The sequence below is a fragment of the Phaenicophaeus curvirostris genome, chromosome 11 (genome assembly GCF_032191515.1).
Source record: "Phaenicophaeus curvirostris isolate KB17595 chromosome 11, BPBGC_Pcur_1.0, whole genome shotgun sequence".
Lineage (NCBI taxonomy): Eukaryota > Metazoa > Chordata > Aves > Cuculiformes > Cuculidae > Phaenicophaeus > Phaenicophaeus curvirostris.
In genome coordinates, this window is record NC_091402.1 from 6,876,971 (window position 1) to 6,892,831 (window position 15,861).

At 46.8% G+C, this 15,861-nt stretch overlaps 1 protein-coding gene across 8 annotated transcripts in view; it reads right to left on the minus strand.

Moving 5' to 3' along the window:
- ADAMTS9 (ADAM metallopeptidase with thrombospondin type 1 motif 9) overlaps window positions 1-15,861 on the minus strand; it is a 95,381-nt gene that overhangs the window by 49,073 nt on the left and 30,447 nt on the right. For all 8 annotated transcript variants that reach the window (XR_011338164.1, XR_011338165.1, XM_069865440.1 and 5 more), the window contains 16 exons: window positions 14,524-14,705; window positions 14,294-14,430; window positions 13,567-13,684; window positions 13,207-13,302; window positions 10,829-10,995; window positions 10,590-10,719; window positions 9,885-10,011; window positions 7,925-8,135; window positions 6,999-7,163; window positions 5,650-5,814; window positions 4,700-4,819; window positions 2,967-3,071; window positions 2,660-2,827; window positions 2,180-2,464; window positions 1,367-1,528; window positions 619-795 (listed from right to left, as the gene is read on the minus strand). Coding sequence is in view for 6 of the 8 variants with exons in the window: in XM_069865440.1 (XP_069721541.1) it covers window positions 619-795; window positions 1,367-1,528; window positions 2,180-2,464; window positions 2,660-2,827; window positions 2,967-3,071; window positions 4,700-4,819; window positions 5,650-5,814; window positions 6,999-7,163; window positions 7,925-8,135; window positions 9,885-10,011; window positions 10,590-10,719; window positions 10,829-10,995; window positions 13,207-13,302; window positions 13,567-13,684; window positions 14,294-14,430; window positions 14,524-14,705 (2,515 nt within the window). In the remaining 2 variants the exon portion in view is untranslated. The remainder of the gene's footprint in view (window positions 1-618; window positions 796-1,366; window positions 1,529-2,179; window positions 2,465-2,659; window positions 2,828-2,966; window positions 3,072-4,699; window positions 4,820-5,649; window positions 5,815-6,998; window positions 7,164-7,924; window positions 8,136-9,884; window positions 10,012-10,589; window positions 10,720-10,828; window positions 10,996-13,206; window positions 13,303-13,566; window positions 13,685-14,293; window positions 14,431-14,523; window positions 14,706-15,861) is intronic.

Consider the following 15,861-nt stretch of genomic DNA (forward strand, 5'->3'; position numbering starts at 1 on the left):
CCAGAACAGATTAGAGGTGCCTTTGCACAGTACATCACATTCATATTATAGATACGTGGGAACAGGAATAGAGCACGGGTGCAAATGCACACGTGTTTCTACGTAGCTGTGTGTGGGGGCTGGTAGGGACACGCACACACACCTACACACACTTGTACATGCCTGGGAGTTGTTGCAGTTTACTACACATTTACCCCTGTCATCTTGTTTTTGGCAGAGAACACACGACTGGAAAGCCAGTAGGTGTACAGCGCAGTATTGCCATTAAACATCAGAACAATTTAGCTTCAATGGAAATGTACTGCTTAAATGCCAGGTTTAAATCCATATGCAAAGAACTCCGCCAGAAACAAGACTTATAACGCACAGCGCTCACAGTGTAATAAAACGGACAAAAGGTGGCTACTTAGCAGAAAGTGCCTTTTAAATTAAAGGACTCGAGCTCCCCTAATGTAAGCCCTTCTTGAACAGGTGTTATTCTGAATATATTGTCAATAATCCTCTTTAAGTGCAGTTTTAAGACATGAAGCATTAGCACCTTGGTTTGAAGCAAATTAAATCTGTTGTTAGGGGATATCCACAAAATGGTTCACAAAGAGAAAGAGTTTATGGTCGTACCGAGCTCCAAGGACCAGCGCTCCAGGCAGCATCTCTAGGACAGTCCTGCACATTGCACTGCTCTCTGTCTGGTGGCTTGTCAAGGATTTCACAGCTCAGATCCGTAAACCTTTCTCCATTAGGCCGCTGGCACACCACCAGCCGTGTCCTTGTCCCTGCTCCACATGGCTTTGTGCACTGGAAGTCAGGAGATGACAGAGGAATCACTGTCTGGGCAGCAAAAACACTGCTGACCAATCACCTGAAGCTCCAGCAGCTCTCAAGACCCGATGGTTGTTTCTGTTCCCAACCAACCCAGCTCTGCCCAGATCCCCCCAAACTCCATGTGAGACTCAGATGGAGAATCAGCTGCTTCAGCTTCTCTCTTCCCAAAGCTGTCCATGCTGCTCCACAATGATACTGCAGGCTAATGTCTCTAATTGCTCATCTCAGTCAAATTTTCAGAAGGGAGCAGTGTTGTTATTAAGAAAAAAGGCCTTTAGTCAAACTAGGCTTCTTTTGAAAAGAAAAAAACCCCTCAGTTTTTAGAGAATTTGCTTTTGCCTGGGATGAAAATTTTCCCATGACAAATGGAATGGAAACCACCACCAAGCAGTTGCTAAGGGTTCACCCATTTATCAGAGGTTGCCCTTCACGCTCCAGTCTTTCCAATAAATGTCGCTGCAACATCCCCCCTTCTCCCATTTTTCAGCCACCCACTAATGAAACCTTCCCAGGCGCAGGGAGCCAGGATGAATGGCGCACTCACCTCTCCCCAGTTGCCATAAGCCCACTGAGGACAGGGGCCAGATTCACATGATCTCTGCTCCATGGGTTTGCTTTTCTCATCACAGTTATTTGCAGTGTATCCGTTTTCATCCTGGCACACCACGACCCGCCGCTGGAACCCCCCCGCACATGTGCTAGAGCACTGGAAGACACAATTGTCCATGGTTTCTTTGAGTCCAAGAATAATTTTGCATTCCCAGCTCCTTCACAGTGCCTTGCACCGTGGGAATGCACAGCTAAGAAACTTAATACAGCTAACAGGCATTATTAGCTTCAAAACCCAGCTATTACTAATGGCAGTGCAATGACTTATGCACTGACTAAGCAAAGAAAATAAACACCAGCCTAGTTTTAAGCAGGTGAGTAATCCCCACTGCCCTTAACGCAGCACTTGACATCCCCTTTGTGCTTAATTCTCTTTAGGGACTTCTGTGATAAAGCGCTGTGAACTGGTTGGGGTGAGAGGACCTGGCATTAAGGCTCTGCTGTGCCTTGGCAACCACTCTGCACAGCTGTAAATGTGCCGGGAGAGGGCCAAGATGCAGAGGCTGCCCTTTGCCTCATGGAAAAGGATGCCATCAGCTTTCTACCTTGGAGATACGAGGTGTGAGGGGCTGAGAAGTGATGCCTGCACCCTACTGCAGGAGTTGCACATATGAGCAAAGAGTAGAATGTGGTGAGAACGGTCCCTCTTGACCTTGTGTGGTGGTGTTAACAAAAACCTGGATTAGCCCAGGAATAGAAAAAACCAAACCGAACAACAATTCAGAAATAGGAAAATCAAGGCACTTACAGCACCCCAGGGTCCAATCCTCCACTGATTGCCTCCTGGTATATGCGCACGGTTTCGGTTTGGGCTGCCTCCAGGGTGCAGTTTGAGGCGATGATCCGGATAGAGGAAAGGGTGAATGGCCCTGCCGTAGTCATGGCTGTTTGGATGACAAGGAGACATGGAGCAGTCTTGCTCGGTGGCAGGGAGGTCGTCTGGATCACACTCACTCCTATCCACCAGCTGGTCACTGTAATTGATGCAGATCACTTGCCGCGTTGCCTTACCTTGACCACAGGTCACCGAGCACTGTATTACAGTGGGAAAAGGAGACACAGTCACATTTCCAGCTTTGAAAATCAGGCAGACAGTTAGTGCTAACTACGAACATCAGAAAACCTTAATCTCCCCAGTTATAAAAGGGCAAGCACTGCAGATTAACAAAACGCGTTCCCAGCAACGAGATCTATAATGCTCTCCTGTTAGAGGCAGCATGATGCTTACAGAGCTCCACTCCAAGGCCTTCCACTGCCCACACGGCGTCACGGTGCACATTTCTGTAGCTGACGGCTTCGGGAGGTGGAAACAAGCTGACTCGTCGGCCACTGAGCCCTGGTCATCCCGGCAGCTGACGTATCTCATCCGGGTACCCTTCCCACATGTTGCAGAGCACTAGAGAAGAGCAAGAAGCACTCCACTAGAAAGTTTCCTGTTATACATTAAAGAAGCTTTGGAAAGAAAAGTTGGTCAAATGCACTTAAAAAATATTATGTTGTCTACTGTAAAATAATCTTGAAAGACACGTGCTTACCGGTGTCCAGGATCCAAATCTCCATTGTGTTCTGTGAATGCCTGCTATAGATCTCTTGGCTTCAGGACTATTTGGGTGGGGAGGACATGCTGCTATTTCGCAGTCCTGTACACGAAATACATGAGGGAAAAGAGGAAAATAAAGAATTTGCAGATGTTTCAGTTAAACTATCTCCTCTCCAAGGTCGTTATCAACAACACACGTCTTGAAAATCCATGACCCGCATGCCTGTGTGCTGGCAGGCTTTCTCCTTGCATCCTCTTGGTTGTCAGCAAAATGTGGTCTCAATACCCCAAGGGGGCAGAACCTCAGTGGACTATTGACTTCTTGGGAACTCTACAGTAGGGATCCCTCACAACCATGTGCCATCTCCATGCATTAAAACCAGATGTTTTGAGGCAAAAGATGAAAGTTCATTAAGAAAGTTCTGGTATGAACACACATCTGCAAAGCAGCAACTTTATCTTAAATCAAATCTCCCTTTCTTCAACACGAGACCTGCCGCCCACTTAATGAAGGTTATGCTGCTAGTGGATTGCAGCCCTTTGATTCCCTGCAGCCCACCTCACCACACACTAAACATGCAAGGTTTTGGGGACAGGCGTGTCATTCTGCTCAGTCTTGGTACAGTGCCTAACAGGAGGGGCTCTGGTCCTGTCTGGACTTCCTGGGAGGTCTGGCAACAGAAATGATGAATAGCCATGACTTTATTTAATGAGCCCATGAGTAGTCATTGCCAAAAAGGAAATTAATACTGATTGTCACTGCGAGAGAGAGAGCGGCTCTTGACAAATGGCATAAATGATGTCCGCATTGCTGTGATTTAACTTACACTGGAGATGTGCATGCCAAGCGATGGATGACGACAAGTGGGTTTGCTACCCCTTGACTACAGTGCAATTGGTCCCCATACACGGCAAAAGCAGCACTTTCCTTAATGTTGTGGCCTCAGTTAACCTGTGAAGTTGTGCAAGACTAACTGGGCAGGGTGTCAGCACTGGAACTTCGCTAGATGACAGAGAGATGGTCATGTTCTGCTTTATTCAGCTCCTTCACACACCATGCTTGAAATGGTGAATTTACATGTTTGCTTCCAAGTATGAGAGACTACATTTCTCAGTGTATCCAGCTAGGGGGATGCGCCTGGAATTATTGTGCAGCTGGCACATACATTGTACTGTCACATGCAGCAGACAAGGGATGGCTCCTGGTCATCATTAGCACCACACAGCAATGTTCCTGCAGCCAGGGATCCCAAACTCCACGAAAACCAAACCCTTCTACTCTCTGGTTGTCTTTCCATATTCATCTACTGCCACTTATTTAGCTCACAAGCTTGCAGAGACCATCTTTAGCTCTGAATCTGGACAGCCCCTCACACATCCCACGCTACGAATAGAGTTCCATGGATATAAATGATAAGCAAAGGTAATCTTTACAAAGTCTTGATACCCTCATAACGAGCTGCTCGTTGCCTTTTTGGCCATTTGGTGCTTCAGAGTGTAAGGTTAACTACGTGGAGAAGGTCTGGAACTCCCCAAATACAACTTCATTGTCTCACATCTACCAGAACGGGACGCTGTGTTGCACCTCTCCAACAGCCATATGGCAGATCAAGATACTGCTGACGTTCAGGACAAGCCTTTGCAGCAGCAAGACATCTCCCAAACCTGCAGCTTGCATGCCTCTGTATGGAGGCTGGAAAAAGATGGGCACAGGACAGCAGGATTTACCTGGGTATCCGTTGGCCTGGTTGCAGCATTGCACTCGTTATCATCCACCACTGACACATAGGTGCCCACGACACACTTCACTGCTCTCATCTGGTAGCCTTGGCCACAGGTCATCGTGCACTGGGAGAGGACAGACGGAAGAAAGAGTGCTGAGACTGAGTAGCTGCTTCGGTTAGGAAGTATTAATCAGCCCAGCCTGCATTTAGACATGTAGCATCAGCAGCAAAAATAAAATCCAGCTTCCCTTCTGTTTTCTCTCCACTTCATGCATTTCAGTTTTAAATTAGGCCAAAGTTTTAATTCACTGTGCCCACCAGAGCCTCTCACGCTTCACCTGCTTCCTCGGGAATGAATGTGTGAGCATTTAAATGATTTACTTTGCTGCACACAGTAGATCATAGTCTGATAGAACCTGCATCATATCCTTCTTTAAAACTGGTCGTTGGTCGTTCAGCCCCATGGTAGCACAAGCAGCTAATGAATAATTTTGCTGATGGGAAATAAATCTGACTGGAAGAATTAGTCTGGGTTTGTTGCTGTTTTTTAAGTCAAGAGCTAACAGCTTTCTGGAAAAGCAGATGCCAGAACACTCTTGGAGAAATGGGCCAACTTGTATTTTAGCAGAAAAAAAACCCAGCAACCCAGAAACTGGAAAACATTAAAAGCAACAAAAGCTACTCAATGGGAGCAGCTTTCCTGTGAAAATTAGGCCATGTATTTATATGTCTAAATATGGATTTAGGAGAGTAACCTTGAAAACCTTTTTTTTTTTTTCAAAGTCACAGCCAATTTAGTACGACATAGATTAAATGGGCAGGTACTGTTATTGCCACCCATCCACCGAACCCAAGCGAACAGAGGGCTGTTAAGCCGCTGAACTTGGACAAAAGGATAGCATCCAGCCTTGACCACCAGTACCCCAGTCCCACCGACCAGGAGCCCTGCGGTACCTGGCCCCACGGCCCCACTTGCCACGAAGCACACTCCTGCTGCTGGCACGTCTGCACCGACTCTGGCTTCGTTTCAGGATCACAAAACCTGTCATTTAATCGATCTTCTCCAAACTGGCACCAGGTCTGGCGGTGTTTGTGCCCTTTTCCACAGGTGACCAGGCACTGCAAGGAGTAAAGCACAAGCTCATGTGGTGCTGGGGATGCGCTGCCAACTCAGCACCTGCCCCAGAGCCGAGAAATAAATCTGGAGACCTGCTGCAATCACTGCTTAAAAATTGGTACCGAGGGGTGGCTGTTTAGCTAATGACCACACGTGCTGGAGAAAACACGAGCATCTTGCAACCAGAGAGGATTGCTCGCTGGAGATAGTCCAGAGAAAAGGCTGGAGTGTGGAAAGCAAAGCCGAGACGGGACCCGTCAGCATGGACAAAGCGAGACCATTAAAGCTCTTTACTTCCAGCACCTGTAAGGCACAGGGCAAAGCCACAGCACTGCCCAAAAGGGCTTTCGCTGTGCACAACAGGGTGCCAAAGGCTAGCAAAAACCTTGCTCAGCTCCGAATGCGTGTATTAAGGGTCTCAGCACCTCTTCCATGACCCCAGCATGGCTTGGGCTGCCAGCAGCTTGATCCAGAAGACAGATATTTTGCAAAGAACAATTCCTGTTCCCACTTAATTGCTTTCATTATTTCCTAAAAGGATGTGATTCACAGAAACCAGAGCTATTTGACCACAAAGGTGAAAAGCAGCCTTGGAAGCCTGTTCTCCAACAACCTGGTCCTGCTGCAGGAAAAAGCTTATCAAGATATAGTTCTGTTGCACTGCAAAGGACACCAGCAGCAGTGGAAGTGGTAACGGTAAATAAACAGCTGGGAGAGGGCTGAGCATGATGCTAGAAGGGTGAAATCTTGCTTTCCAGTGACAGTCAATGCTGCCAGGGCTCATGAAGACAATCTCAATGAGGGCAGAAGGTATTTTTCTTCCCAAAGCTACAGAGGAACGGTGGAAAAACTTGGGAGGAATTACTGCAGGACTGGAGAGGAATTAATCCTGTGTAGCTTTGCAGGGAGGGAAACACCCAGTGATGGTGTGGTTGGACTCGATGATCCTGTGGGTCTTTTCCTACCCAGTGATTCTGTGATGACAAGGCCAGTGACTTTGCTGCTTGTCTCAAGCCTCCCTGTGCACAGGCTTGGGGACATCTTCTGCAGGAGGCACAGTGCCACCATGCCCAGGGCACAAACCACGCCCAAGGGATGAGCAGGGATGAAGTTCTCTCTTTACAGGCCCCAGCCCCTTAAGGTGGGGGACCAGCAGGGTGAGCCTGTTGCGGTGACCAGCACCTACCTCAGACCAGTCACCAGTTTTCCACTGGGGGCACAAGAAGTCACTGCATCGCTGCACTGTCAGCTTCTCTTGCTGACTGCACTTGCTGTCATCCAGGACATCGTTGTAGGTGTTGACGCACATGGCTCGCCGCCGCCGTGTGCCCCCGCCACAGCTCTTGGAGCACTGGGAAGGACAGACACCAAGTAAATACTTTCACATTTGGAAGGAGAGACACCAAGTAAATACTTTCTGTCACTCTATTACAGGCTGAGAGCCCATTTATTTCCTTCTCCCCTCTTGCAGCTAAGACTGTGAAGAGACAGCAGAAAACCTCCAGAAGAACAATTTGTACTTTAAGTAAAAGGCTGTTACTTGATATACTCCTTTAAAAATCCAATCTTGCTAAGCTTAATAAAATCTTGCAGCGATGAGTTTCACAAATTCATTCTGGGTTACCACCCCATCATTTCTTTTACAAGTGTGGCTTTTCAGTCCTCCCAAATGGTTGTTGCTTGCTCTCATTTTAGAAGAGACTAATTCCCTCTAACCAACCTGCCCCTTTCCCTGTGCCATCACTGGATAGCCCCAAGCTTGTCATTCTCTCAGTGCTGGGTCTGCATTCAGGAATATTCTTTTTCCTGAAAAATCTGAACAGTGTAAAGGAAACAAATTTCAGAAGTCCTCTGCTGATGGTCCTGGCTGCAGTGGGAGAAGACAGCAGGGCTCAGCCTAATGAAGACAGACCTCAGGATGCTTCAAAGTGTAAATTCATTGTAGTGGAAAAACAAGGAGTCCAGGCTGATCTGTACTGTGTTGTTCTCCAGAAAAAGCAACAGAAGCAGAATCACTGTGGCCAACTTTTATACGCTGTATGCAACCAAACCAGCTCGACAGCCCCATAGAAGGGGGAGGCAGTGTCTGCTGTACCACTGAGCATCCCTCACCTCTGTCCATGCTGAGTACCGCCACCCACCCACGTTACAGTCTCCAGTGCACTTCTCCCTCGTGCTTGGCTTGGGTTGGCTGCTGCAGAAGCGGTCGTCGACCTTCTCGATCTTGCCCTCCAGTCTGCTGTACTTGGAGCAGTAGATCTCCAGGGTGCGGTAACCCAGCCCACACTGGGCTGTGCACTCGCTCTTCCTCACGATGTGCCACCTGAGCCGAGGAAAGAAAACATCAGCCCCGGTGCAGCAAAACTCCATGAGTGCAAACAAAAGCACCTACCTGGGAGTGGATCAGAAGAGGCAGAAGGAGCTGTGGGGCTCTGGGTCTAAGCAGGTAAAATGCTTAGGGGGTGTTTCACATGAATAAGGAATATACACTTGAATGGAAAGCTTTGGCCCTTTATAATAGTTCTCAATGTTTTGTGGATTCCAAAAACCTTAGGTAATTAACCCTGGCATTGCTCCTTGTGGGCCAGGAACTGTCACCAGGTCCCTCTTACAGACAAGCAAAGCCATGCTGTGACCCTGTGAGACCATGCAAGGCAGCGGTAGGAGCCCATGGCCAAGCAAGGAGTCATGCTTTGGAGTCTTTCTACCCCACCTTCCCCTGCAGAAGTGCTACTTTGACTTCTGAATACAAAAAGTGGAAAAATACAGCACCAGATAAGGATCTTCACAGGCTTCAAAGGTGTGACAAGCCACTCCACAAGGCAGGATGGCTGCAAAACCATTTCAGCTCTCCCAAGTGTGAGTGAATTACTTGCCTCATGACACATGAGCCCCAGAGGTGTCAGCGTGGATTATAGCCGTTCCCTCTGGATGGGGGGGACTCCCACCCTGGTGCCTCCCTTCCTGGGAAGGGCAGACAGGGCTGGCACTGGTGGTCCTCAGGGAGGCACCTGGAGACACAGCCCTGCTTTCCATCAGCCCCAGCTCTGGCAAGAGATGCTGGACACAGGCCCTGATCCAGGGTGAGACCAGAGACCCTGGAGTCGGCGGGAGCCGATTGCCCCGGCACCTGGCAGGGGTGGCTCCCAGGGAAAGGGGCAGTGACATTCCCTGTGGGTCCTGGAAACCCCTGGGGCTGTCGCCAGCGCCTCTGCGGAGAAAGTAGAGCCCCGCTCCTAAGCTGAGAGAGCAAATTTCAGCACAGCTAGGAGAAGAATGAGATCAAGGGGATTTGGAGTCAATAGCTCCTGAATGGAGGGAGCCCTCACATCCCTGCCTGCTTTTCAAGCCGCTGCATTTGCCCTTCTCAAGTTTCCAACCTGTTGCAATGGCAACAGCTGTTACCTCGACAACCCGACCTACAGCCCCTCTATACAGCCCCGGGTTTATGCAGCCGGAGAAGCCCCTCGGGAAACGCGGCCATCTGAATTGCTTCACCAGCAGCCCTTTAATGCCACCATATTTAAGCTCCACCAAGGAAAACAGATTGCTTTTTAAAGGAAAATGGGTTGTAATGATTTAGGCCATGCTCTACCAATTCCAGCTCTCCGGGAGTTGTCTGGGGACAGCCCCAAACCCGCTCTACACTTAAGCCTATTCTTTGCTTTAAGCAAATGACAATAAATCCAAGTCTTAGCCACTCTTTTGCTTCGAGCATATGTTTTTCCCTCTTTGCAGGCTGCTTGTAGGATGAAGCTGAGCATTTCTGATCCTGGCAGATGCGAATTTCAGCCACTGTATTGCACAGGGAGATTTTTCAACATTAGGTGATATTTTTTCTTTTTTAATAGCACTAATTTAATCCAACAAGAAAAAACTGAAAATGTAGAAAAGTGCCTCTCAAAACACAGCTGGTGGATGCCAATCCCTCTTGGTTGACAAAGAGGCAACTGCTAATCCTTTTTTAAAACCCAATACAGTCTGGTGAGAAAAGGAATTACGGTAAGAGGTGAAGGAGAAGTAAACAATAAATATACAATGTAATGTATACACATGGCTGAGTAGAGCGCACCTTAATTCACATTCTGTGCCACAAGGCTCAGTGATGGGGTCAGGCTGGGGAATTCGATCACATCGCTGGTCTGACACCGTGAGCTGATCCGACTCTCTCGTACACACAGGTTTCCTTTTTCGTTCTCCTGTACAGAAAAAAACCCACAGATTGTTTAAATCATACCAGAAAGCAATCAGATCAGTTATTTCTCTTACTCTTTTCATAGTAGTAATTAAAAGACATTTAATTGTGTTTTTAAACCTCTTTCAGAAACAAGGAGGGAGCAGAAGGGGCTCAAGGCAGATGAGATGGATACAGGAGAGGGGGAGCATGCCTGCAAGGATGGGCTCTGTCCTTTAGCAGGGTCAGCAGATGGATACGACTTCGTGTCAGACCCAAACCAGGCACCAATGTCTTTTGCAGTCTAAGGAAATGCCATGTGACCTTTTCTATACTTGAGCTTCCTCACCTGCATTCCAGGTTGCAACGCTCACCAAGCTCTGAGAGGGCTTCAAAGTTGCCCTACACTGAAATTGTGAAGCAGCAGAGCTGCACTATGCCTCGTGTGATAGTATCTCCCACTACAGGCCAGAGAAACAATCGTTCCCATAATGTGCGAATCTCAAAGCGAGCAAATGGAGAGGGATTTAACGGCACTGCCTGGACCCCAAATGAATCCAGGACAAAACTGTTGTCTTCTTTAAAGCCTTCCCAAGCACCCACCTTGGCAGAGCTTACTGCAGGGCTGCCACGGGCCATATGCATTCCAGTAAAACTGCTGAGGTTTGTCCTCGATGGGGATATTAAATGTGTAACGAACGTCAGGATTGTACAAATTGCCCACTGATAAAACCTGAGGGGAAAAAAAGATGAAGCAGAGTAAACCAACAGACTTCACTGCCCACTGTTTTCAGTCCAATAATGCTGGGCAAACTTTACAACATGCACAACATATACTTCACCTGCAGTGTTATTTCTTGCTCAATCCGATCTGTAGAATTAATCCTTTCAATAGTATTATCTGATCCACTGTATTCGATCACAGCATTCCCAACTTTGATTTCCCTTTTAAACATACTGACGACAAAGTCTCCATTTAATATAAAGTCTCCTTGACTGTTAGATAAGGCTGCATAGGTGCAAAAAACAAGAACTAAAGACGTAGAAATAACTCATACATACATAACAACGTGGTCATGTGCTCTCAGCGCTCTCTTTCATCAAGGTGGGAGGAAAAGCCCACTGGCACTCTCAAAAAGAAAGGACGTAAAGAGAGCAGCAGAGCTCTTGCAGACATTGTGTTTTCTCCTTTTTCCACTGGAGAGCCTCAGTAAAATGAAGGCTGAATGCCTGAAGCTGTTGATAAATAGTTCACCCCTAACCTAAGGCAGAGATCCCCAAAGGCACGCCGGGCTAGGTGGCTGCTGTACACTGAACACACAGTTCACATCTCATTGTATACCACAGGAATAACCTTGCCCAAAGATTCCTGTTACACAGACAGGGGAACTTCTCTCTTCTTTCCAGGTGTGTTCTTAGCGTAAATACATGTACTCTAATTGCCCAAACGCTGTTTTCTAGCAGATAATTACAGGGAGTTTGGTCAGTATCTCCCCCTCTCTCTCCTCCCCCCTGTACTTTTTATTATTCCAAATCTTAAGGTATGTGAAAGCACTGAAGGCTTAAAGCCTAAATGCTTTATAAAAGGAACAGTTTCCTGAAAACAGCAGTCTGCTGCACAACTTCACACTAATGCGATTATGGAGCTAATTTCCTAAGTTAGTTTCCCCACCATTTCACCCATCACAGCTACATTACTACAAAGCCTCTGTACTGAAAAATCTAAACTTAACACCAAAACACCAAAGGGAAAGTTTTTACCCTGAATGAGGAGAGATAATGAAGCAATACACTGCTCGGCAGCAAACAGACACAGATGGAAGAAAAACCTCACAAAGCAGACGCTATACTCAACCAAATTCAACACTTTGGAGGCTTTAATGTCATTAGGCAGTAGTAAAACTCATTAAAGGATTCCTTCCCGTTTACTGCATCTCCTACAACAGTAGGTACATGTCTTGGACTTGATGACAACATCAAATTCCTCCTAAATTGTTAAGCAACTACAAGGTTCACAGTACTGAGGGCCCAAGATTTCACACTCAGTGAGCTGCAAAATAAGTGGACACATGCACACTTCTCATTTGCTTCTAGTCAGGCCTAATGCGAAGAGATGCTTTCCCAGCAATATTAAAGCAACATTAAAGAAGATTTGACTTCATTGCTTCCCATGAAGATTAAAGGCCCTCCATGAAGAGCTAAGAAGTTCTTTGGGGCTCCTTCTGGGGTGAACTAGTTTGAATAGGCACAACACAGTGAAGACTGTTTCTCTAGAAAGAATGAATAACGAAATGTATCTCACTCCCCCCAGATGGAAAACTATCACATCTCAGTAAGGTTTTCTCGGTATTTATATGTACGCATGCTGGACCATCTCATTTTGCTGCTGCGAACATGCAAACAATGCAAGATGGATGTAAGTGAATGGCTGCGTGTGCGTAGCGACAGACAGCCCTGTGTGACCCCAGTCTGGGAAGGAGGACAGAGAGGACCTGCCCAGCTTTTGCCTCAATGAAAGGTCCAGCCACACGGATGGCATTTCAAAGCAACAGCCAAAGCTGTCAGCATCATTTCCCTCTGGTGCAGTTGTGGAATAAGCCCTATGTATTTTGCAAAAATGCTCAACAATGCAGGGATTTTGTGAAATGAAATGAAATGAAGTGCCCTGGCTGAAGATGTAAACACAAGACCTGTGCTACCAGAGTGCAGCTGGCAGTGCCAGGCATGGGCCATCCAAAAGAGAAGGAAAAGAGGCAGGAAAGCAGCCACCACCCTGGAACTTCACAGAGCCACAGCCTGACTCCCTGCTCCATCAACAGCCTGACCAGACTCTGAGGGACACAAACAGGGCTTAATGGCAAAACCATCTTTTGATTGGCAGCAGAGATGTTTCAAGTTATGATGAGGAGACTCCAGCAGAATTGAGAAGTCTGTTTGGTTCTCAGCTTTGTGCTTCAGCTTCCACCCACAACCTGGGCTCAATGGCCCTTTCCAGCCCCACAGAAACTCTGGGGGAATGTGACAATCCCTGAGCTTCCCAAACTATGCATCCAGGAAGAGAAGGAGCAAGATAAGGTTGAATGTTTGGTAAACATATGAACTAAATTCTCGATAAGAAAACACCTCCTTTAAATGAATTCCTCATCCTTCCTAGAAGAGAGACGCCAGTAGGTACCTCATCACAACCTGGCTATAAAGCAGAGTTCTGGACTGCACTCACCCAGGTAGTTGTCATCCTCTGGTTTCCCTGAGTAACTGTGCTGACGTACATCAATATTTGTTGCACCAGCTGGGATGCGGACCACAACGTTATAGCCTAGGAGAGATTTAACATAAAGTCAAGGCTATTACACAGACGTTTCATTTGCTTTCTACAGGAGAAAAGGAAATGAGTGAAATTACCTCACATTACACAAGCTGATACTTTTCATTTAGGGATAGCATAAATAGTTATAAAATGGAGTTTGCTATAGCTAGAAGGATTTAGCATTTTACATCAATGTTTTTGTAGATTAAGTGTGGTAGATGCTTTTACAGACCCGCATTTTTCACTGTAAAGTTTTTAGCAACAGATTCTTACCATAATGCACCGTGTTAAATGTGCCTGCAACAGTTTTGCATGAAGAATTATCCCCACCACAAACACCACATTTATCTCTTCTTGCCTTTGAATTCAGCACATGATCACATCCAGCTTGCTTTAAGAGAGAAATTGAAAAAACTAGATTGAGCAATACAAACTAGAACAGCATTTACAAACCTCCCAATTAAGGCACACAAAAGCTTTGTATGCAAAAGGCTGCCGTGAGACAAATTGTTTTGCTTCCCCACATTTTGCTGCTGACTAATGGTGTGGCCATCCCACAAGATTTCCAAACAAAAGGCTATTTTACAAAGCAAGAATCAGAACTGCCATGTGCATCAGGTGATGCCTTCGCTAGAGAAAACTCCTTGCATCGAAGAGTGTGAAAAATAATTGCGAATGGAAATGTAAAGTGCTCTGGGTGCTGACAAAGAAGAACAGGGGCAAAGCACAGAAGGAAGCACCATTTGGATTCAGGCTTGGACCTCCACAGTTCTCTGTAACTTAAGGCAGATGTACAAGCATCGTTCATGCACAGCTCTTCTGCAAATCTGGAGGTTGCCTCAAAGCTCCAGCCCAGCTGGGGCTGGTGGAATCAGCGGATTCTGTTGGCAGCCCCTGTGCAAATTGGGCACAGCAACAACCGTGTGGGCAAAGTATGGAAGCACCACCTGGACACACAAAACTGCCATCACCCTCGCTAAAGAGAAGGGAAAATACTTACCCGGCAAAGGCCCTGCACGCAAATGTCATTTGTGTCAGGGCCGCAGGGTGTCCCGTCAATGACGCGATCCCGCAGCTGGTAATACGCCGTGTTTCCAGCCACTCGGCAGAACAACTTGCACCGATCCTTCATCAGGACTGGGGATGGGAGGGATGAAAGTCAGAAGCACGTTATCCAAATGCCAATGTGGCGATGCGGGAGGCAGGATCTGCATCCCCCCCGCCACTTACTGCCGCTGTATTTGGGAACCCAGCGCACGTTGGTGGGCAGCCCATTGATGTTGAAGTGCTTCCCGTCAAAGTCGGCACACTGCTCATCCCGAAAATCTTTCTTCAGCTTTGAGCACGGGTCAGTGTTGCAGGATTTAAACTTCATGCGACGACCCACGCAGTATTTCCCACCATTTTTAGGCCTGTAGAAACAAGATGTGATTGCAGTTCCTCAACTTGTTCAGCACAATCAGGATGTGCAACACCATTTTGTGGGCTCTGTCTTTGTGCATATGTTTAATTAATACCCCAGGCTGATTGCAGGAAAGGTTATGCAAGTGTCTAATAAAAAAGATCATACATACCGTGTAAAAATGGAAAAAAAATGGAATATTTGCTCTCTGATGAGTGCAGCAGGAGTGGGAGAGGCCAGAGAGGAAAAGCAACATCTTGCTCCCTAACTGGGGATTTAGTTTCATATTGAGGGATCCCATACAGGACCATCCCTCCACGACCCCATCAATCCTACGGATCTGGTGAGTGAGAGCTTGCATCTGATCTGCCAGGTTGGAAATAACTAAACATCAGCAGAAAGGGAAAAGGGCTTCCCTCTGGAGATTGAAAGGCCAGGCAGCATTTAGTCCTTTGGGATTTATAGCCCAAAACAGTAGAAGAGGTAATGCTAGACTTTTAAACAACTATATCTCCACATATTCCAGAAAGCACCAAGGATGGCCAATAAATACTTTACCCCCATTTTATAGTAGGATGATTCTGGTATAAACTGGGGAGAGCAATATCAGCCAAGTCAAATAAAACCCAGCATATAAGCCTAGGAGAAATTCTAATTTCAAATTTCCCAACTTCCAGATTCAGGGCTGTAGTCATAAAACTATTTTTGTCCTTGTATGTAGACAGGGCCTCTGCCAAATAACATCTCACTTTGGGGACTGAAAATACCTCCCCAACTCCAGCCACTGTCAGCAGCAGTGTGGGAGTGAGCAGCACATGGATGGCGTTGGAGGAGCCCAGCAGAAGGCACTTTCTGGATGAGGGCTTATTTTCAGCTATGGTAATGCTGCAAGGAACATATTCTTGGGATAGGAGCTATCCTATTTATTGTCTGTTCAAAGGACATATCTAGAAACTCAGGTAAGATTTCATACGCTCATCTATGTGGAGCCTTCTATGTATATAATGAATTGTAGTAAGAAAATAAAACAGGATGCACCAGGCTTGAAATACAATACCCCCCCCCCCCCCCCATCTCTGTTGCTCTCTCCTGAAACTTTAAGTGAAATCGGGGGGACACAGTGAAGGCTTCTATAGGCTATCACCATTAATATGCATAATAAAAAC